The 23,677-nt window shown below is 33.7% G+C and overlaps 1 protein-coding gene across 2 annotated transcripts; it reads right to left on the reverse strand.

Moving 5' to 3' along the window:
- Nucleotides 1-414: 414 nt before the first annotated feature.
- On the reverse strand, nucleotides 415-6,106 carry LOC111901862 (alpha-glucosidase). Of its 2 annotated transcripts, none has more exons than XM_023897725.3 (5): nucleotides 5,705-6,106; nucleotides 3,645-4,342; nucleotides 3,306-3,536; nucleotides 2,210-2,856; nucleotides 415-1,446 (listed from the first exon to the last, which is right to left on the reverse strand). In XM_023897725.3, exons 1-5 carry the CDS (start codon nucleotides 5,920-5,922, stop codon nucleotides 559-561), a joined length of 2,682 nt encoding a protein of 893 aa, XP_023753493.1. In that variant the 5' UTR covers nucleotides 5,923-6,106; the 3' UTR covers nucleotides 415-558. The 2 variants fall into 2 exon arrangements, with proteins under 2 accessions (XP_023753493.1, XP_023753494.1); XM_023897726.3 differs by having other exon boundaries at nucleotides 3,645-4,331; nucleotides 5,705-5,874.
- Between the last annotated feature and the right edge of the window lie 17,571 nt (nucleotides 6,107-23,677).

Here is a 23,677-nt window from a genome sequence, read left to right on the forward strand (position 1 = left end):
ATGTAAAATTTGTTTACATCATATGCCCGGTTTGAAGTGAAATGATTAGGTTGTAAGAAAATTATCTTGAATATAATGATTACGCTAAATGATATGATAATAATAACGTAAAAACTAAGTTTTATGATATATAGAGATAATGTAAGTTGGTGTGTTCATAATAACACCCGATATTAAAGGTGATAGGCAACCCGCAACAGGTCTATTTGACACGAGGGATATACAACTTTATCGATCAAAGAATTATAGGGTCTTCTAATGCTTTAGCAACAATAATAGTTCCTTAGATAGTTTGTGCAACGATTCCATTATATGCCATGATATCAGGTTTGCACTCACTTTTCTCAGAAAAATTGAACATATACATACATACCCTCTCCATACAACCCAATAACCAAAAGAATTCACCTGGAATTTGGTTTGTAACATCATCTAACAAGTTTAAAGTTTTATTTAATTCAACAGTTTTACTTAATTTCAACAGAACTACACAAGTCTAAGTAAAATACACGGTGTCAAAAATCATCATAAAGACTATTTTATAAAATTATAATTTTCTTATTTTTTCTTCATCACCACGGCACCACCGCCACCGAGGTCCAACGTGAACTCGAACCCTTCTCCAATCAATACAGACAAACCCGTCATCACCACCGTACGGAATTTCCCAGCGCCACAGATCTTCACTGTTCCTGTATGTCCCACGTCGTCACAACCAGTTTTCCCTGAAACATTTTCCAACCCAATAAACGTCAGCTTCTCGATAATCCACTTCCGACTCAACGCAAAACCTCCATTCTCCACCTCCGATCTTAAAATCACAACTTTCCCCTCAAATCGCGTTGAAAATCTCACCAACGTCCAGTTCCCACCTTCTCCCCCAAACCCTAATTCCTCCCCATCGTCCAAAAACACCTCCCCGGTGCTATTCTCACTCCCACCAACCGCCACCAGTATGTGAAACGGCGACTCCTTGACTATTTCCGTGGTCAAACCTTCTCTCTGTAACGCGATTATGTTCCCTTCGCGAATATGAACGTTTATATGGTCAGCAGGTGAATCGAGTGTGACATAACTCCCTGATTCTACACTCACCGAATTGGAATAATTGAATAGATCGAACCAGTTTCCAGATGGGAAGTATGCGTTGATGGTGACTGTTTTGGGGGTTAAAACGGGGGAGATTAGTACGCCTTTTCCGAGGAGAAACTGTGTGCTGATATTGTAAGTGTTGGTGTCTTCCGGGAATGAGAAGAAGAGAGGTCGTGCGATGGGAGTGCCTTTTGAATGGGCTTCATACATTAACATGTAGAGATAAGGGAGCATTTGGTAACGAAGGCTGAGGACTTTTCGAGATGTTGCTGCTACTGAATCCCAAAGGTAAAGCTCTTGTCTTGTGCTTTGTATGTCGGAATGGTCTCTTGCAAATGGGTAAAAAGCACCTAACTGCAAATCACATAGTTTGAAAATTACTCAACGATAACATTTTGCTTTCTATGTTTTTTTACACTACAATCACAGTGAAAATTGCTTTGTATTTGAAAGATCATGTTGTAAGTGGAAATGTTTTCCAAGGTTTAATGTTGTAATAGGAAAATGGAAAATGGAGACCGGATGATATAATTTATCAAAATAAATTTAAAAATAGGATACTAGTTTTGGCATATAACCCTAAAATACTATATACTTGGGTTAAATGCACAAAATAACAACTAAAACTTTCATATATATATATATATATATATATATATATATATATATATATATATATATATATATATATATATATATATATATATATATTTGAGTATTATAGCATCCTAGTTTCCTTTCTTTGTATTGTATCAGTGTACTTTCAATTTTTTTTCTAATGTGGTTTGACTAACTATTAACTAAGACATTGTACTTTCAATTTTATCCTTAAAAGACATTATACTTTGAAAAATCTACCAAATTATAGTAGTGAAAATTGCTTTGTATTTTGGAAGACATTGCTATAATTGTATAGTTTTGTCAAAATACAATGTTGGAATAGGAAGAAATGAAAGTATAAACAATTCAATGAATGTATGTCGCTAGTTTTGCATCTAACCCTTGTAATTTCAAAAAGCCTAAAATTATTACATGTTCAACTGTCTTACTTCTTGAAATCTCTAAATAAATTGTGCTTTCAGATATTTTTTGAAAACAAAGGGTTCACAATGCGTACCTGAATCCATCGCTGACAGAGTTCTTCGGTAGTATTTCCGAAAAAGCCACAAATATCAGCCCCCACCATTGGAATCCCAAACAACCCGGAATTCAAAATACTCGGAATGGAATACGCCAAGTCATCCCATGTCGCAGCATTATCTCCAGTCCAATGTGCTGTAAATCTCCCGGACCCCACAAACGTTGATCTTGAAAGTATAAACGGGCGTTTTCCTGTTATTTTGACCAAAGCAGCCTTTGTTGACCTGGCTTCCATAAATCCATACAAATTATGTGCATCGTAAGCAGTGATGTTCCCAAAATGCAACGAACTTGCAGGAACGGTTTTGTTATTAATTGGCATTTGGATTCCGGAGTTGTTAATTTTATACGGAGGATTATCGAGTTTTGAAGTGGGAATTGGAGGGGAGGAAATGGAATTTGCTTCTTCATTCATGTCAAGCCAAATGCCATCAAATGGAAGAAGATTGTGAAATCTTTTGATCTCATCACCCCAAAACATCCTTCCTTTTGGATTTAAAAAATCCGGGAAGTTAACAATTCCAGGCCAAACCTCGCCTACATATGGTATTCCTTCACGTTTTATATAGATATCGGCTTTTAGTCCTCTAATGTATGTTTCATATGTTGTGTTCACACTGATACCTACAAGAAACCATTAGACCAATATAAATTCACACTTTACTACAATGCAACATTGTTTTATATACAATTAAATGCAAAAAATAGTAATGTACTTTCGTTGATTTGTTTATTATATTTATAGCATCCTACTTTCATTTCTTTTTATTACAACATTGCATTTTAAAATATCTACCAAATTGTAGAAATGTTATGCAAATATAAATCGATGTGCATTGCTATAATAAGGAAAATTTGAAACTACAATGCTATAATTGGGTAGTTTGTTTAAAGTATAGTGTGTTAATAAGAATAATAATTGAAACTACAATTGTGTAATAGGAAGAAGAAAAATTTAGATGCTATAATGAACAGATGTGTGAAAGTAGTCAAGTACATTGCTATTTCTTGCATTTAGACTTTTATTAAACTATAAGAGACGATTGTGTATTAAAAAATAATGCGGAAAGTACCTGGATCTAATATGAGCACATATTTTTGACCATTTTGGTGAAGATTTTTAACAAATGCCAACATTTTATCCAGAGGAAAATTAGTAGGGTCTAAAGTGAAATCTTTATAAGCATCCATATAATCTATATCTGTCCACATAACCTCCAGTGGGATGTTGGCTTTTGCATATCCAGCAACAACATTCTCAAGATCCTCAACATCTTTGTAACCCCATCTACACTGATGGAACCCTGTAAACCAACTTACCAATATGTATATTATTAGCTTAATTTTGTAAACAAAATAAGTCAGTTTTCAAATTGGAAGGGAGAATCCAATTAAAACGTAAATGAACTCACCGAAGGACCAATAGGGCATGGGAGTTGGTCGTCCGATTAAACGAGTGTACTGATCCATGACTAATTTAGGCGAAGGCCCACCAAAGAAATAGAAATCAAGAACACCCCCAATTACCTTATATGTAATCCTATCGCCTTTATACAAAACATCCATACCATTGCTATTGAGCAACAATACACCATGAGTAGTCCCGGCCACCACTTTACCATCAAAATCTGATGATCTGACATCCATATAATACGGATGTGATCCATACAGATTGAGATCAGGGTTGGTGCTTGGGATATCAGCATTCCAAAGGGTTAGGGTTTGATTGTGCGCTAATTTGAATGAACGCTTGGTGTGCTCTCCGATACCATAGATTGAGGATCGGTTAGCAGGAAGTGAAGATGTTAGTTCGAGGTACTGATCTTTGAAGATGAGGACGGTGTCAGAGGTGTCGAAGAGTATATCACCGGTGGAGCGACGGGCAATTGTGAATCCGAATTGAGTGATTGTACCGATGGTGGTGTTGTGCAATGTTAGGATGAGGTCGGAGGTGGGATCTGAGAGGAGGAGTTTTGTCGGAATTTGTTGACGGATTTTTAGGGGCAAATCGAATGTTTGTGGTTGGCGTGGAAGGATTTGGGTTGGAATTTCCCATCTTTGGTTCTTAGCATCGATGATTCGAACCCTCAAACAATCAACTGTTTCAAAGCTTTAAAGAAAACATAAATTTGAATTATTCACACCTTGTTATAGCAATGTGTGTTCTTGGGAAGGAAATATTTAGTACATTACTATGTTTGAAATCCAATAAAAAAAACTGAAGAAAACATATCAACAATGAATTAGATTACAATACAATAACATAAAAATGTCTAATTTAGTTGAAAAAATCATGATAATAAATCTTTTTTTCTCAAAGTTTTAAAAACATGTGTATAAGAAAATTTTAAAGGAATATATCAAAAATGAAATAGAAATTATATATATATATATATATATATATATATATATATATATATATATATATATATATATATATATATATATATATATATATAAACCAAAAAAAACATAAATTATGACTTTGAAGTAATGTCTGGGGCTAGATCTTGATTTTTGAACCTCAAATATTAATCAACAACTTATTTCATAGGAGTGTGTAGAAATTAACCAATCCAATTGGAACCAACTCATCCAATTACAAACCGACCAATTGGATTGAATATCCAATTGCAATTAAACTGGATCGGATGCTAAATTTCAAAATGGTTTTGATCCGTAATTGGATTATCCTGGCAATTCAATGGATACTCGAAGTGGTCTGATCCAACTGTATATCCAATTTTAATCTAATTAACTTCCAATATTATTATCCAAATCCAATTAATATTATTAATTATTTAATTAAAAAGTAAGTTGAAAACGTAAAGTGTCACTTTCTTAGTCTTATTTGGTGGAATTGTGTCTGATTTTATTTTTAGTTATCATTAGTTATCCGATATAAAAATCAAATAAATTTTGTTTGGATAAAAAAGAAATTAATAGCGGTAAAAAAAAACTCATTTTAAGTCAAAGATAGACTAAAGACGCAACAAAAAAAAAAAAAAAAAAAACTTTTAGGACAAACCACGGAAATTATCCCAAACCAAATGCACCATTCCTGCAATTTACCCTAAAAAATACTATTAAATAGATAAAACCAATCCAATACAATATCAATCGATCGGTTCGGGCTAAATTAGATTGGTTCAGCTATAAAATCCAATATATAAAAAAATTGATTTAATAAATGATTGGATTTTAATCAATGAACTCATTTCATATACAGAATAAATAAATAAATAAATAATGAGATCGAAAGAAAATAAGAAACTGAAAATATATTCGAAGTTATTATCGATCTTTTCTGATTAAAGAACAGTTTAGATTTCAAAACTAAGATTAGAACAAAAGTTAAAAATATCCAAATAAATACAAAATTTAACTTTAGATTGTTCTACCGTTTGAAAACAAAATAAAAGAACATAATTGATTCTGGAAACAAATTGAGATTTGACGAAATCAGAAGTACCTTGCGAAGAGTTGAAGCTCATCGATGTCAGGTCCAAACAACGAAGATTTCTTATTCAGTTGAAGATCAGCGACCAATGATTTTCCAGACGAACCTAGGGCAATAGATCGGAGAGAATACCCATAACCAATCGCTTCCGGCTGTTTAATGGAATCAGCGAGCGTTTTCCGATGATCAATCGAGAGTAATATCAACAGTATAACTGCTATCGTCGCCATTGTTTCCGGTGGAGTCGTCGCAGAGTCATGGGGGTCTAGATTGCCGCATTTTTTATGGGTTTAACAAATAGCGAAATTGGAGTCCAGTCGTCCACTGAAGTCTATGCTTGTTTTTAAATGCTTAATTTTGTATCATGTGTTCCATGAGCCGGCCGAATGAGAAGTGTCGTTGGATATGCCGTGGTCTAATTTTCTTTCACCGATTTGTATATAGAGAGTGCGGGTCATTGATATAGATAATAATTTGAATTCGTAAATGTTCTATCAAGATTAATTAATTAATTACTGTTTTTAAAAAATGTGCGTAAAATCTGATATTTTTAGTTTTGTTTCAACATTTTAATTTCTTTTTTACTAAATTTTAACTATTCAATTTTTATTTTTAGTGTAATATAGTGAAACTTGAACTTTATATAAGAAAATGAAATGGTCAGAATCGTCCCAATATTTTCGGAAAAGTTATATTTTAGTCTCAAGATTTTTTTTGAACGTAAAAGTCCCGGTTATTTCATTTTGGCTCAAGTTTACAAAAAAAATCATTTTTTTTCTTTTAACAGGAAAAAATGACATATTATCGTGTTTTTACAAATAATCAGAACTTTTATATTCAAAAAAATGATGGAACTAAAGTATAACTTTCCTGAAAATATTGAGACTTTTCTGACAATTTCTCAAGATATTAAGCGCACAAGTTTTTTGGTTGCATGCTTATAAGTTTTAACCTTTTGTTTTTGTGAAGTGCTTATGTAAACTATGTTACTATAATGTCTCAAAATGGTATTAAAAACAAGGTTGTTAAAATCATGATCCTAATCGTAAAATCATACGATCCTTTGATACTACATAAGTAAATCGATCTCAATCTTACTATGATCGTTTTTGTGTAAGATCGGGTTAGGATCGTAAGATCGTAGAATCAAATGTAAGATCGTAGGATCATTACTATTTTTATTTAATTTTTTAATATTTTTTTCTTAGACTAACTACATGTAATACTCATTTTTAATTGTTTATCTTGAAATGATATATTTGATGAATGGTTGGTTAAATGAAGTGTGAAATGATTTTTTTATGTTTTAAATTGTTTTTGATAGGATCTTACGATTATGATTTTACAAAGCGGAAAACGATCATGTATAAGATTCTGATTTTGGCAATCTTTGATTAAAACAGTGACAAAGCCAAGATTAAAACAAGAGGTATCCTAAAGAAAAAAGTCCGAGTATTTGGTTTTCCCTGGTTCGGTTTTAAACTCAAACCTTAATCGAATCATTAGCTAACCTCAAGTCTTATTATATAGACATGAAGTTGAAGTATATTTTGATACTTGAATCAATGTGAGACTCAAAACAGATATCAAATGAAACATGATGATAACAGGTTTATATAATAGACGAAAATGGTTGAGTTGACATATGTTTGGCGATGTGAGATAGAATAGATGAGAAAATTAAACAAAAAGAAAACAAAGGATATGTAAAGATCAATAATCAATCCTAAGAACTTTGTTTCAATAAGTCAACACCTTAACCAACATACCAGTTGTTTGTTTGTGTTTATAAGTAAAGGGATACGTATATATGCACTACATAAAATGAAAATTTTCTAACAAAATTAAACTATCGAAATTTTTTTTAGGGGCATCCCGTGATCCCCTTGGATTTGCCACTGGATTAAAACCATTTTCTTAAATATAAACAACAAATAAAATATTTACAATTAAGGTAACCGATCAAAACATGTTTCAGTTAAAAAAACGAGTAGATTTTGTATGGGTAAAAAACGGATCAAGTTGGATCGGAAGACGAACAAACTTGGTCTAACTTTTCAAATGTAAAAAAAAGCGAATCGTATGCAAAACAACAATCTTTTGAAAAATATCGAACTTTAAAAATACATACATTTAAAGTAACGAATTTTTAATGAAATTCGTACCAAAGATATTTAACTTTTGTTTATCTTTGATATGCTTAAAAAGTTATGTTAAAATAAACCTAATTTAAAATACATATTTAGTATTACATTTATAAATATTAACAAACTACATTGAGTACTAGCATCGACAATGTATCTGATCAGAAATAGTAGACAAAATTGCAAAAATGGTCTCTGTAGTTGTCAAAATTTTGCGGTTTTAGTCCAAAAAAGTTTAGTGGTACATCAGTAGTCCAATTTCATATATTTTTAGTGATTTTGGTCCATATGGTTGGCATTTATTTGTGTTATTGGTCCATACTCCACCTAAAATGACAAACATACCCTTAAATATTTTTTTTTTATACTTTTTAATTTCTTTTTTAATAATTTTAATTAAGAAAAAACAAAAAAAAAACAATCAACCCTCTTTTCCCTCCCACATACAATTACCCTCGACCCTTATGTTCTTCATCCCCAAAAACCCTCACATGGAGCAACAGTCATTTGAAGATATGATCGCTGCCAACAGCAGACCACCGACATCCGTATGTGAACCTCATCAACTCCGACATCTGTGTAAACCTCATTGTTGTTGATGAACGTTATCCTCTGTTCTGGTAACCCTATCTTTGACAAAAAATGATAGAGAAGACAAATGACCACGATGGAGAGTCGTGAGGTGGTGGTCTGTCGGAGAAATGATGGAGAAGATAAATGATAATGATAACGACGTCACTACTTCTCCCTCAATCTCTCTCTCACAGGTCTACTCAAATCTGTCAACCCATCTTCATGAGAGGCTATGTTTGGGTGTTGTCAGAAATTCATATGTGTAAGTGGATGAAGAGGGAAGTGTGGCGGAGATGAGCGACAACATATTTGTTGGTGGAGATTCGTTGGGGCCTAGTTAGTGGATCTTGGATTCAAGAGGTAAGGCCAAAAGTTCTAAAATTTCATCAATTTGTGCCATTAGATCGTGGAGGGCTTGGCAATATAGTTCTTAAGATTCAAAACATGACGATGACCTCACACATACACAATCAAAAATTGTTCTGGGTTTTTTTTGAAATCATAAATGGTTTATGTGATTTTTTTAGAAATATGGTTTCATTGATGGAGTTTTTATATGTGTTGAAGAGTGTGTGTTCATGAGTAATTATTTATGGATTTTTTTTTCTAAATTAAAAATTATTTGGGGTTTTACTCGAAATCTAGGTTCATTCATGGAGTTCATCCATGTGTACAAGAAGAAACACAGAAAACGCTCTCGATAAGGGTACACTGGAGAAAAAGAGAGAGGTAGATTGAGTGATGCCATTCAGTGATAGCGGTCGATGGTGATAGTGACAACCATGGGTGTTCTCTTCTTTAGTGTGTTTGTGTGTGTCTTTTCTTGAGTATGTATGTTCGTATGTGTGTGTTTTAGAGAACAAAACCAAAAAAATCATGTGTGTATGTGTTTATGAATGTGTATGTTCTTGATTATATGTGTTTGTGTTCGTAAACATGTTTTTGAATGATCATGAAAGTCAAACAGAGAGAGAGGGAGTGTGTGTGTCTGCGTTTTTATTATTTTTTTAATAATTAAAAACATTAATATAAATATATAAAAAATAAAAAACAAATATATGGGGCATAATAGTTTTTTTAAGCTAATAAAGACCAAAATCACAAAAAAAGATCTAAAATTGGACCAGTGGTGCACCAACATTTCGTTTTGGACCAAAAGCACATAAATTTGCCAACCATAGGGACCATTTTTGCAATTTCGTCGAAATAGTATTAGTTGAAGTAAGTAAAGGTGTTGAACTCAAGGGGAATTGAAATGTACTAAATAAATCAAAGTAATTGTGAAATAAATAAGATAATGTTTAATTTAAAAGATACATTTGATTAGATTTTGGAATCACTATAGAAATACAGTTAATTCATATGAAGTGCAATAGAAATTTGATACATATTCACATTGAAACTTTATTTTTAAAAATTGGTAAAAACTAATTTTCCCAAAAGCAAACAAGTCGTTGTCACACTGACATACTTATGAGCAATCTAGTATGCTCAAGGATCATATTAAAATGAGATTGCTATTAACATATGATATTAAAGTGTTACACTAACAACTTGATATAACTGATTATTTGTTAGAAATTGATTTTAATAAATATTCAATAAACTCTTATAACTAAATTAGAAATTATTTATTTCTAAGAAATAATAATTTTCATTAGCATGTAACATTATATATAATTCATATTGTCACACCCCAAAACCAGAACGGCGGAAACGTTCGGGGGCGGAGGACGTCATGTGCAGTATCACAACAAAGCATAGTAGTAAACAAGCAACAACATCATCCATTGCATTAATAATGTAATTGAATACAAATGTGTTCTGTGAAGTTTATAAGACACCAAAAATGTAAATCAAAATAAGAGATGAGTCTTGAATGAGCTCCATCTTCTCAAAACCTAGCATCAGTACCTGTCTACTAGATGACATGAGAATACAAGTTATTTTGAAAGAGTTTATCAGCTTTAAAGCTGATGAGTTCATAAGCATTTTAGTGTCATTGTTTGTATGAAAATGTTTGTAAATGTTTGATGTATAAGTTTGTAAATGCTTGTAGTAAATGTTTGCATTGCCTAGAAAATCCTATATTTTCTACTAAACGTAGCCTTCTACCAAGACATCAAATGTTCTGTATGTTTGTTTCTTGTAAGAGTGTGTATTTTCCCAAGTATCACTATCATTAACCAAAAATATAGTTTCTACATTACCGTTTATGTGAGAAGATCACAATTTGAATGTAATGGGGAAATAATATTAGTATTGTAGTGTTGTATTATAGTAACTACTGATGTACTAACTACCTTAAACCAATTGTTATTTAAGGTATAATGTGATGTGATTGCACCATACTATCGCCTAATAACACGACGATGAAAGGCATCGGAAGAAATGACATTTGGCACCCGTAGACTTGCAAGTCCCACTATAGCGAATAGCAAGGTGTAGGATAGTCAATCTAGTATAGATCTATACACAAACTCACGCTCTCCCTCCAGGAGACTCTGTCTACAAAACGAGCCATGACAGTGATGCCATGCCCTGAAATAATGGTTCACATTTATGCTATAGTATTCTTGTATATGTATTGTATGTACTAGTGTAATGTATGTTCTCTCTATCTAGTATGTAGTGTGTTCTCTTTGTTTCTCATCATAGTATGTTCTCTTGTATAATGTATAGTATGTATTGTTTCTCATTATAGTATGTTCTCTTGGTTTCTCATAATAGTATGTTCTCTTGGTTTCTCATAATAGTATGTTCTTTTAGTTTCTCATAATAGTATGTATTGACTTATGTATGAACTGACTCTTTGTATGTTTCATTATACTAGAAGTAATGAGTAGTGTCTTCCTAAACTATACCTATTATAGTTTACTAGTAAAGTTGTTTGTATAACTGAGAGTATTGAACTGAGATAAAAGCTTTTGTCTATACATGTATACATAATATATAACTAAGGATCAAACGTCACTTGGACAAACAACAGGGTACTCTAAGTCCACAACCAAACAAGGAACATGAAGTAAAGTGTGTTATCAGTCCTAAGTCCTTCCAACCTTACTTATATAACTATACATGCATTAGACATGGTTTTGACAATATATATAAGTTTAAAAGAGTTAAAGGAAAATTTTTGTCATGTAAGAACAAGTTTAATAAAGAGTTTACATGTAAAAGAGTTTGATAAACATTTTGAAGTAGTTTGTTTGATAAAACAACTAAAAGTATAGCAAATCCATTGTTTGATAGGTATTAATCACATGTGATTGATATAATAACTATAATGTTTATTCCCCCCCCCCCCCCCCCCATAAAAGCATTTAAAATCATTTTTAAACGATAGATTAAGGGGTATGAACTCACCTGTAGTGAGTGATACTGAAGTATGTTTGGAAATAGGATGTAGAGTGTCAGGTGAAACCTTGAGCACACAAAGATCCTAATAAACTTATAATGACATGTATGTGTATCTGATTAGTGTATAAGCAACTAATTATAAGGGATAACACCCTATTAGACTAGGAAACCCTTAGATTGAAGGGATACAATCACATATGATTGCATAACTAAGGTATATGCCCACCCAATAGAGTTTACGATCCAAATGTCATGACCTAGGGAGTTCACGGTCCAAGTGTTCACGGTCTATGTGTTCACGGTCATGGAGCTCACGGTCTAAGGAGATTTAACCATAAACTCATCAAATCATTCACAAATGAAGGTTTTCAAGGGCTTCATTCAAAGGCATCAGATTCTAGGAACCATGCTTAGCCTTAGGAAAGGTTTAAGGACTCTAATGCACCTTTCATTAGAGTATACGGTCTAAGGAGATACACTTAGACCGTAAACACCTTGTTCTTGGCTAAATATGATGTTTTCAAGGTGATTAACTAGTGATTCTAGTATGTAACAAGCTAAGGCTAGTGTACTTACTTCTTAGAAGCTTGTAAGGGTGATTAGGATCCAAGAACACTAGTGTGTGTTCTTGGTGAAATGAAGAACACTTGAAGATCTATCAAAGTGAAGAGATTTCATGGATGAAATCATGCATAATCACTAGATAAAGAGAGATATCCACAAATCAAGGGAGGATATACTTACAATCTTGAAGATCTAAGAGAAAAGTCGGATGATACTTGAGAGAGAATGAGTTATAAGGCTTGAAAAGCAAAAAGAATGGTTGAAATGATCAACCATTATATATGTAGGGAGGAGTTTACGGTCACCATGACCGTAAGATCTAAAGCCTTGACTGTAAACTCCTTTTGAGGAGGTTTACGGTTTGCTAGATAGTTTAGAACTTAAACTGACACATCCAAACACTGATTCCCTTGATGCATTAGGCTCAGAATGCTCAAACATACTCTAAACAGTGCTAAAAGTTAGCAAAAACGAGTCTGAATTTGATTGAAATGAATGGTTTGTACAATATAGAAATTTCGGGTTGTCACACATTTGGTATGAATGAATAATTCATGCACAACATTTTGGACTAGATAAATTCTTTTGTCTTTTACTAAAAAGTTAAAGTTTATATTTTATAAACTTGGTTTATAAAATATAAAAGGTTTTTGTCTTCTTTTGCCTTCATATTTTAAAATATGGCTAGACAAAAGAGAGTATGGGCTATTCATTTGTTTAATGAAAAAAACACTCATCTAAAAGACCAAGCATGGAAAATATGATTAAAATAAGGAGTGATGGTCTTTTGAATAATTTATTCAAAAGAAAGGCATGGCTTGAAGCGTGGGGAACACATAGGCTTTAGGGGCATGGGTTCTTAAAGTGTTAAGAACTTATGGACCAAAGATTTTCTATATAAAGCGAGCCTTTCAAATGTCTTTTATCACCAATGCAAAAACCATAACTATGTATGTATGTGTGCTTCTCTCTAGTTCTATTTAAAGACTTGAAGATCACACTCTTGCTTATGCTCTCTTTATGTTCTTATTTTGATAAGAACATAAAGCTTAAGAGTCTTAAATTTTTTACACAAAAGAACTAGCATTCTGCATCAAATTGATTCATTGTTGGTGTCTCTAAAGTTCATCATTCTCCATCAACTTCCAAGCCTCCTACAGAAGAAGGAGTTGCATCAAGGAGCTTGGAAGCTTGAACCAATGCTTGGATTTGGAAGTTTTGCTCTTTTCTCCATTATCCTAAGGTATAAAGTTCATACCTTGATGGCTTGTTTGCTAGATCTTATTATTATGTGTTTTTATGCTTATTTTTGGTCCCAAATGCTCCGTCTTGCGCATGGCATGTTATGGATGTTTTGAGTTGTCCTTTCAGACCCTTGGATGGGTCCTTAGTCATAAAAATGAGATACCAATGTCTAGAAGTGTCTTATGCATCTTGTGGAGGGTCTTAATGGATTAAGACCTTGTATTAAGGACTTTTTGGATGTGTAAAATCATAAAGTTGGAGACTTTATGACTCTAGGGTGCATTTGGACCAGAAATCTGAAGTTTGGGCTTGAGTGCTTAAGCCATTAAGCACTTAATGAAGTTGTGGAGTTTGCGAGGGTACGCCCCACATAGGTGGGAGTACACCTCGCGTACTCGGTCAGCCACCCCGTAACCTAGTCAATGTGAGGCTTTGCGTATGCAAAGCATACTTCTGGGTACGCCCCACGTACTCGCATGAGGCAGCCCATGTCGAGTTGACTCGGCTGGTTTATTGGGTTTGACCAGTTGACTTTGAGTTTGACAAAGTTTGAATTTGAGGGAAATTTGTGTATTTTGTGATTTTGATGAAATTGATTACTTGGTGGGTTTAGGTTTTGTGTTGAGAGCGAAGATTCGGAGTTGGGCCTCATCAGTTCTATCCAGTTGTGACGTAAGTTTTCATCACTGTGCTTATGGGTCAAAGGATCAAGGTCGACCCTTTGGATTGTTATCCTGTTTATCGTATGATTGAGTACTATAGTGATCTGTTAGATCTGTATCCTGGTAGATAGGATGATACAATGCTTAGTGATCTGTAAGATTTGTCTTCTTGTTATGGGCTGGTTAATTGTATGATTATCTATAATATATATTTGTGTCGACACTGTGTAAGTGTGGTTGGGTTGAGGTGGTCCTGCTTTGTGCTGAAGGCCAACAAACTCAGGGCGTCCCAGATAGATTGAAGGCCAGTGGGGCGTACCAGTTAGGCCGAAGTCTCGGAGAACGTTCCAGATAGGCTGAAGGCCCGGTGTGGCTTGTCAGTCATGTTGTAGGTTCTGTGAGCGTACCATGTAAACTGCAGGCCGGTGGGGCATTCCAGTCATGCTGAAGGCTTTATATGCATGTTGTTTATTGTTATTATTCTGGTTTATGTTGTGTTGGTATTTTGGGGGAACTCACTAAGCTTTGGGCTTACAGTTTTTGGGTATGTTTCAGGTACTTCAGATGACCGCAGGAAGGAAAAGGCATGAGCGTGCACCTCCTTGTGTAACATCCTGATTCCTAGGTTTGAGAATTTTTATTAAAAAGGAAATTTTTCCTTGGAACTCATCAATTTGATTGCCTCAACTCGACGTGTTGAAAGATTTTGGGCCGCGGATCTTTTTAGACCAATTCGACGAGTTGGTGGTTAAATATGAAACCCTAATTTTTAGGGTGTTGCATCCTATTTAAAGGCCTTAAGTCCCATTGTTGGCCACCCTAATCGCCTCCTCCGTCCAGAAACCCTAGAATTTGTGCATCTTACCCCAAGTTGAGTGTGTGAGCTTATAAGTTGCTTCTTTTGGCCTCATTTTTGAAAGAGCTTGAAGTTGGTGGTGCCTAGCTTGAAGGGAGAAGCTATAGATCCAATATCTCCTTGAGTTAACTACTCTTTTGAGGTAAAAAGTCGAAAACTTGCTTATCTATTACTTAGATCTCTTTCTTGGAAGTTTATTGTCATATTTGGCTCATTTTTGGGATTGTTCATGGGTTGAGTATTTCATGAAGTTATCACTTCAGATTTGGACGTCTTATGGCCTCATTGGACTTAAATTTACAAGATTTATCGAGTTCTAGACCTCTTTTATGCTTTAGGTCCCTTATTAAGCCTTTCTTGAGTCTTCGAGCCTACTTGTGTCATGCATGTGATGGGTTTTGGTCATAAGACATCCTATGTGCTCATACAAACCCTAATGCTTGGATCTAGGTTTCTCTATTGTACATGCTTTGAATCCAATACTATAAACCCTAATTCTAGCATATGGAAATCAATATTAACATATAATTAGGTTTAAGATATTACCTTGATTGTTATGTAGTAATAACAATCCCAATTCCTCCTTGAATTGACTTTGGAAGGCTTAGAGTCACAAGTGTCACTCCTCTAATGGCTTACAAACACCATAAGCAAGTGGAGAAGGTATAAAGAGAGAGGAGAGAGGTAGGAATTCGTCCTTAGGACTTCTTGGGATCAAGTGCACGAAATCCTAAGGCCTTAGGGGTCTTTATATAGGGTTGGGATTAGGGTTTCAGTCCTTATCCTTATCTAGTTACTTGCCCATCAAGCAACCATAAGATAAGCCTTGAAAATCCCTATCTCTTGGACCTTGGACGATTTTAAGGATATCCTTATCCTTGAATTCGTCCATCCTTTAACAAGGATAACCATTGCCCTATTTTGCAACTATCACATAATTACAATTCAGCCTCTAGTTTAATTAATTACACTTGATCACAAAATTAATTCTTAATTAATTATTGACCAATATTAATTAAACAAATATGATTTCTCCTTTAATATATTATTCTTATAACATATTAATAAATCATAATAACCTCTCTCTCTTTATTTATTTCTCCAATCAAGTTGCTTTGGTGAAGGCAACCCAAAAGGACCATGCACCATCGGGTCAAGTACATACCAAAATAGTTATGGACTTAGACACTAATACAACAGTCTCCCACTTGGATAAGTCTAATAACTATTATGCGTATGACTTCAGATCCTGATCTGCAATCATAGCTTTCCAAAGCCGCTGTCAACTCTGATCCTATCAGATACGCGTGTCCTTAGATAAGGGATCATATATTCCTCCATTCTAGATATCGTATGAGATATGATTTCAAATCATTCTCTTTGTACTATATCTCGATTTCTGATTTATGACGATTGACTAATTGAATAATTCATATTAGCCCTAGCCCGGCCGAGCATTTACGTTTGTCATCACTAAATCATCAAGGGGCCCAAAGATATCGCTTTTATCCTACCTTGGATAAAAGGAACGGATAAACTTTGATACAATGCTTGCTTGCACTCACTAACCAAATCACACACAACAATATGTTTTATAACACCAAGTTACTAGTGCGTTTACATATTATCAATGTGCAACCGATTCGCAAGATACAACTCACACATCTCGGTTTCAAGAATATAAGATGTTATCGTCTCACTAATTACTCGTGATACAATTCATGGAGTGATCCAAGTGAGCGTGGGTTTAATCCAATGCTCAAATCATATTCATAAGCACTCATGAACGTTGCAGCAAACATTTGCTTATGTCTAATGCTCTTTAGACAATCCACACACCAATTCATGACAATCTTTATTCATTCCTACTTCCAACATATGAATGACTGTGGCCCGTTCGAATAATTCGATTATTCTTAATAAACTCAATTATTCTGGAAGTCAAAACATGCAAATGTGAAACACAAGAATAATACTAATCCCATATGGCCTCAAACCTTTGAGTATAAATAAAATGCCTTTTATTTATCACCATATTGATTACTCATTATTTGTCGTTTCGGGTAATCAACTTCTTACTTGAATTATTACACTTGTCCCATGCTCCTAGCATGCACACAATGTTTACCTATGGTTCTTACTTTGTGAAATAGATCACATTGAACACATTTCCAATCCTTCTCATTTCACAACTCCAAATCCGTTTTTCATAAGTTAAAGAATATCAAATTCTTGTTTCTTATAGAATATGCTAGATTCTAACATTCTATGCAACTATCCTTTCGTAATGTCACTGCACCAAAGTCACAAAGACCATTGCCAATGATATTACAAAGTCCTCTATCGGAGATTGTTACAAGACAATTCCTTAGATGTGATGTCTCTCACTCAAAGTACATTCCTTTGAACTTCCTTTTGCATAAAGGTTTCTAATCTAGTCATTGTTTTTTCAATATTCAATTCCCAACATGGATACATTTCCATATTTTCCATATGACAACTTATTCTTAATAGAATCTTAGCTATTCGCAATAATGTCGATATGGTCCATCCAATATGGAAACATTTCCATATTTTCCAATACTATACTTCCAACTACTCACAAGCGACCAATTCTCGTCGAACTTTGAATTGTCCTTTGATAGTTGTTTAATTATTTTAGTCAAAACCGATTCTAGTCCCATTTCCCTCTAAATGCGCTGGACATTTGGAAAATTTTAGAATGGTCAAACATTAAAGCATTTGCAATCGATCCTATACCCGAAGCGTATGGGACATGACGCATAATGTTTTATTTGCTTTGTTCTCAAAATTCGAATTGTGAAGAGGAATGTCGTAATCATAATTGAAATTTTAAGAACACACTATGTACCTTTGACTAAATTTATTAACATTCCACAACCTAATCCTTTAGATTTGAAATGAAGCATAATATTCTCTCCCTTAATTATAGCAAAACAACTTTATAACCCTTACTACTTTGCAAGGTTTAACTCTTGCTTTCTATAATTAATATTGCCAACTTTGCAATACGTGCCTTAATAATCATACAATCATAACATTTATGCTCCCATTATCATGATGATTATTGTAAAACATAATACTTATGCTCCCACTAGCTTCGACATGTATTCATAAACATCTCAACTTCTAGAAAGACAATACTTATTGAATTTCTTAAGTTCATGTTTCTAATACTTAGTGCTTTGATAATCTTTTATCAAGGCTTCTTGAACTTATACACCTTTGCCTTCAATAGTTCATATGTGTGTCTAAACACTTAAGACTAATTGCCAAACCTCACAATTCAAATTATGGAAAGGGATACCGTAACCATAATTGAATTCGAGAATGCAATTTTACAATCACTATCTTCTTAAAATCTTTCTCATTGAAAGCATTTCCTCACAATCATTTTCATGAAGGAGGAAATCTTATGACACTTAGATTTTAAATGGTGTATGTGTTCCTATCCATGTGAATTTGTTGAACCAAAGTTTACGACAAATTCAAACTTATATGGACCAAACTTTCTTAATCTTGATTTCTTGCCTTATGGTAGCACAGCTGTGCACCATGTCTTCCAAGTAGTTAAGCAGCTCACCCTTTCCTATCAATGTACCTTTCATTGATTAAGGTGCTTTGCCTTTTATGCATTCAAAATGAGAACTCATAGAACTCTCATGCATAACTAACTCGATTGGATTGGCACAGAATCAAAATAATGTCATCACGATAGGTTGTAAACCTTAACTCGTGTGCTAGTGATGATCGATAAGGTTTATTTGATTTGTTCTTGAAAATTTTAAAGACTATAAAGACTCCCACTAACTCCTTGACATATACGATTCTCTTGTCAAAACTGTTGAAAAATGTTCTTATATAACCTAGTATGTGACCATCACTGAAATAAGATGAACTGTTTTTATATAATCTAACAAATATTATCAGTTATTTCAGGTTGCATGAATGCGTGATAAAACGGAAAATACGAAAACACGCGAATGACGAAAACACATATGTGTGACTAAACAATTTCAACAATATATATGTATATATATATATATATATATATATATATATATATATATATATATGTGTGTGTGTGTGTGTGTATTATATACATATGTATGTATTATATATATATATATATATGTATTATATACATATGTATGTATTATATATATATATATATATATATATATATATATATATATATATATATATATATATATATATATATGTATTATATATGTATCTATGTTGAATAGTCAAAGTCAAGGAAATGAGAAGCAAAAGAAGACCCACGTTTTTGCTCTAGCTCTACATCAACTTGCATCTTACACTCAAGTGAAATAGATATTTGTTTCATATGCATATATGTACACGTGAGTGAGTATGTAATGTGTGTGTGTTCATTTTTCTTTGTAATTTCCCTGGAACATAAAATTCTCTCAATCACCAAACAACAATGAAGTGAAGAACACCAAGATCATCAACAAGCTAAATGAAGAACACCATCAACCATCTTCATCTTCTTCATTGAAACTCAAGGTTCTTCATCTTCACTATCCTTGTTTATCACACCATTTACCACCAAACACCTCCCTTATATTAACCTCCTTCCAATCTCAAAATAATCTCCAAACACCCTCCAAATACCCTCCTTAAACCTCCTCCAAAAACCCTTTCAAATCACCACAACCATCACCACCTTGCTGTTTTTCGACATCAGAATCTTCAAGTCAAAAACGAAGAAAACTGGGCTCTTTACAAGCACAAAAAGACTAGGGAGATTTTCACCATCAATTCTTCAGGACCTTACCTACATCTAGAAATTTTCGTGGACGATTTTGACCACGGGAAACCCCAAAGAGACGCGAGAGAGAATTGGCTATCCAGAGAGATTTCTGTTTTTGAGTTCAGAATCTTCATGTTATAAAACAAAAAAGCGAGAACAACACAGCCAAAATACTACTAGGGAGATTTTCACCATCAATTCTTCAGGACATTACCTACATCTAGAAATTTTCGTGGACGATTTTGACCACGGGAAACCCCAAAGAGACGCGAGAGAGAATTGGCTATCCAGAGAGATTTACTCCGAAAATCTACATCCATCACCACCCAAAGCTCCTTCAACTTCACCATCTTTGCTGCCTTACACCACCAAAATTACAACCTTATTCCACCTCCTAACACCCTCCAAATACCCACTCCAACCTCATCAAATCTCCTCAAAACACCCGATACCCGTATACAAATACATGACTCGTGTACTTTGCACTGTTTTGTAAACAATCCATTTTACATGAAAATGAACTTTTTACTACTTATCAAATACCGGATTGATCTTTGAACAAATATCGACCAGTCGTTCCAAGAGTCCCAATATCGACCGGTCCTTCCAAGAGAACAAATATCGACCAGTCGTTCCACGAGTCCAGTTCAGTCAATTTATTGACGAACCTACTTGATATATATTTATATACTTATATATATTTTATTATAGCTTTATGTCATTTAAATACAGTCATTTATATTATTTATAGCTTTACGTCATTTAAATATAGTCATTTATATTATTATAGCTTTCAGTCATTTATAGCTTTCATATTTATACTTATTCCGCAATTATTATTCTTTATATATATTTACATCTTATATCTTAAACTTATATATCTATCACATAGTGACCGGTAACCGAGCCTTTTGTCGCAGTGATCAGATTTTTATATTTCCAACAATCGGTATCTGAGCTGATATATAAAAGGAATAATATCCAACAATTGGTATCAGAGCTTGTGTGATTTACCTTGAAATTTTTGTCGAAAAACTTTTGGTTATAGCGTTTATAAACCTTCCATAAGTTTTTCTTTAAAATTTTTTCATTTTAATATCACTTGTTCGAAATCCTTTAAAAAAAAAAAAAAAAAATGTCTTTGGCAAATTACTCCAACATGAACTCTGTGTCCATTGCAAATAGCTTAGGATCTGGTTCACGGGCACCCATACTTATTCCTGAAGAGTATAATTCGTGGGTTGGCCGTATGAATCTTCATCTTAACGCTATAAATGAAGATATCTGGAAGTGTGTAGAAGGAACATATGTTACTCCAGAAAATATGGCTACTCTTGCTACGAATCAAGCCACTCAAACCGATATCATAAGAAAGTTGGAACTCCAAGCCAAAAAGGAACTTGTGTCTGGAATACCTCATAGTATTCTAAGTCAAATGGATGACATTATGATGTTAACCGCAAATCAAATTTGGGAAAATTTGAAAAATCGTTTTTGTGGAAATAAAAGAATTATCGGAAACAAAAGAACATCTGTTTTGAATGAATTCGATAATTTCAAAATGCTTTCATCAGAAACTATCCATGATGCTCATGATAGGTTCAATTTGATTATGGTTAAAATGAACAATTTGGGTATCAAAAAGACACAACACGAGATAAATCTCAAGTTTTTAAACAATCTTTTCGAAAGCTGGAAAATGGTTAAACTCATTATTCAGGGAAATCCAGCTATTCATACCGAATCTTTGTACAATTTGTATGGAGAACTTCAATCGTATGAATCCTCGATTGACCCACCAACCATTGCAGCTTTTGGAGGACCACTTGCTCTTGTGTCCACAACTTCTCAAAACCAAACACCTTACAATGATCAAAACTTTAATCATTTTAATCAGACTACATCTTTTCAAAACCAATCCTTCCAGTCTGATTCAAATGATGAAGCAGATTATCAACAACTGTGTGCTTTGGTTGCAAACACAAATCTCCAGAGATTTATCCCAAATCATGGTCAATCAAATTTTAGACCAAATTTTCAAACAAGACCATCTTTTGGACAAAATAACTCAAGTTTTCAACCAAGACCGTCTTTTGGACAAAATAACTCAAGTTTTCAACCAAGACCGTCTTTTGGACAAAATAACTCAGGTTTTCAACCAAGACCTTACTTTGGACAAAATTCTCAAAGACCTTCTTTCCAAAATAACTCAAACCAAGGTTTTCAAAACCAGGGATTTCAAAACGATCCCAACTCAGGTCATAATCACAATCCAAACAACAGTTTTCAAAATCAAAACAGAGGTTTCCAAAATCAAGGTTACAACAATCAAAACAATGGTTTTCAAAACAACCAAAATTTTGGATTCCAACAAAACCATTCTCAACCTTCCCAACAAACCCAAACTCAAGCACCTGAAAGACTTCCGATTAAAAGTCAAAAGGATGACAGTGATGAAGAAGTGATCATTTGTCACAACTGCAAAGGAACAAATCACTATGCCAGAGAATGCCGAGCCAAAAACAAAACCAAAATCAAAGACTCAGCATACTATGCTCAAAGAGCCGATGAATTGAAGAAACTGGAAAACCAAGAAAAGCAAAAAGCATTGATGGCAATCCATGAACCAAGCGTAGAATACTGGCCAACATCTGATGACGAAGCTGATAATGAACAAGCACAATCAAACTTCTGCTTCGTAGCTGGTGTTGAAATACCTTCAAGAGCTCCAAACGTCATAGAACAGGTATGGTCTATGATCTCTGAACTTGGTTTTTCCAAAACAATTTTTGAGTCCCACATAACCAAAATTGAGACTAGTCTGGAAACTGATCTCAAAACATATCATGACACAATGGTCAATTATGATATTTGCAAATCTGAGTTACAAACCTTGCAACTCAAATTTGGAGAATCAATAAGAACTAAAAGCAAATTGGAAAGAGACGTTGAAAGAAAATCAGAAGATTATAATCACGTCTTGGAACAATTAAATCAGTCCCTAATTCAGAAAAGGGATTTGGAACTAAAAGATCAGTCAATCATTTCTTCTGAAACAAAAGATGTTTTAGAAATGGAAATCCTTCAGTTGAAACAAGACTTTCAAGAATCAACTGATAAATACAATATTCTAAATAAAAAACTGACTGATTCTTTAAAACAAATCAATTCTCTTAAAACCGAGAATAAAAGACTGATATGGAATATGGATTCTATCAAAGTTGCTAGAAAACTAAGTGATGATATTTTCACAAAGGCAAACACCTTAGGAACTGGCAAAATTGATACGAATTATAGACCAGGAATTGGAAGAGAATCCTTTGAAATTGAACAAGCAAAACAGGAAAACATGACGAATTGTGAAAACTCTGAATCTACTCTACCAGATCTTTTCACATCTCTTAATGAGGAAGATTCAGATGACAAAACAGTTATCAACTGTAGTCTAGATGATACTGCTTTCAGTGTTTCCAAAAAGTCTTTCAAAAGAGTTGTAAATTCTGAAACAAACTCTGCAAGTTCTTTCAAAAGAGAAAATTCCTCTTATGAGGATGGTAGTACTTCTATACCAACTGTTTTTCCTACAATGACTTCATCAATTGTTGGAAAAACTAGTCTGGGACAAAAATACTCCAAGAAACAACAAACAAGCAAAAAATCCATTCAAGTCACCAAAACCCCACTTATCATGCCAAACATTTTTGAAAACCAATCAAAGAAACCAGTTAAACCCTACGTCATACCTCATAAACAGGTTTCCAAACAAAAACCAAAACCTTT

The sequence above is a fragment of the Lactuca sativa genome, chromosome 4, assembly GCF_002870075.4.
Source record: "Lactuca sativa cultivar Salinas chromosome 4, Lsat_Salinas_v11, whole genome shotgun sequence".
NCBI classification, from domain to species: domain Eukaryota; kingdom Viridiplantae; phylum Streptophyta; class Magnoliopsida; order Asterales; family Asteraceae; genus Lactuca; species Lactuca sativa.

Excerpts from the sequence above, each read along its gene's own strand:
- LOC111901862 (XM_023897725.3), bottom strand. The coding sequence starts at position 5,922 with ATGGCGACGATAGCAGTTATACTGTTGATATTACTCTCGATTGATCAT. Across the intron at positions 3,537-3,644 it reads CATGCCCTATTGGTCCTTCG|GGTTCCATCAGTGTAGATGG; the intron begins GTGAGTTCATTT and ends GTTGGTTTACAG. Across the intron at positions 1,447-2,209 it reads TCTGTCAGCGATGGATTCAG|TTAGGTGCTTTTTACCCATT; the intron begins GTACGCATTGTG and ends TGTGATTTGCAG.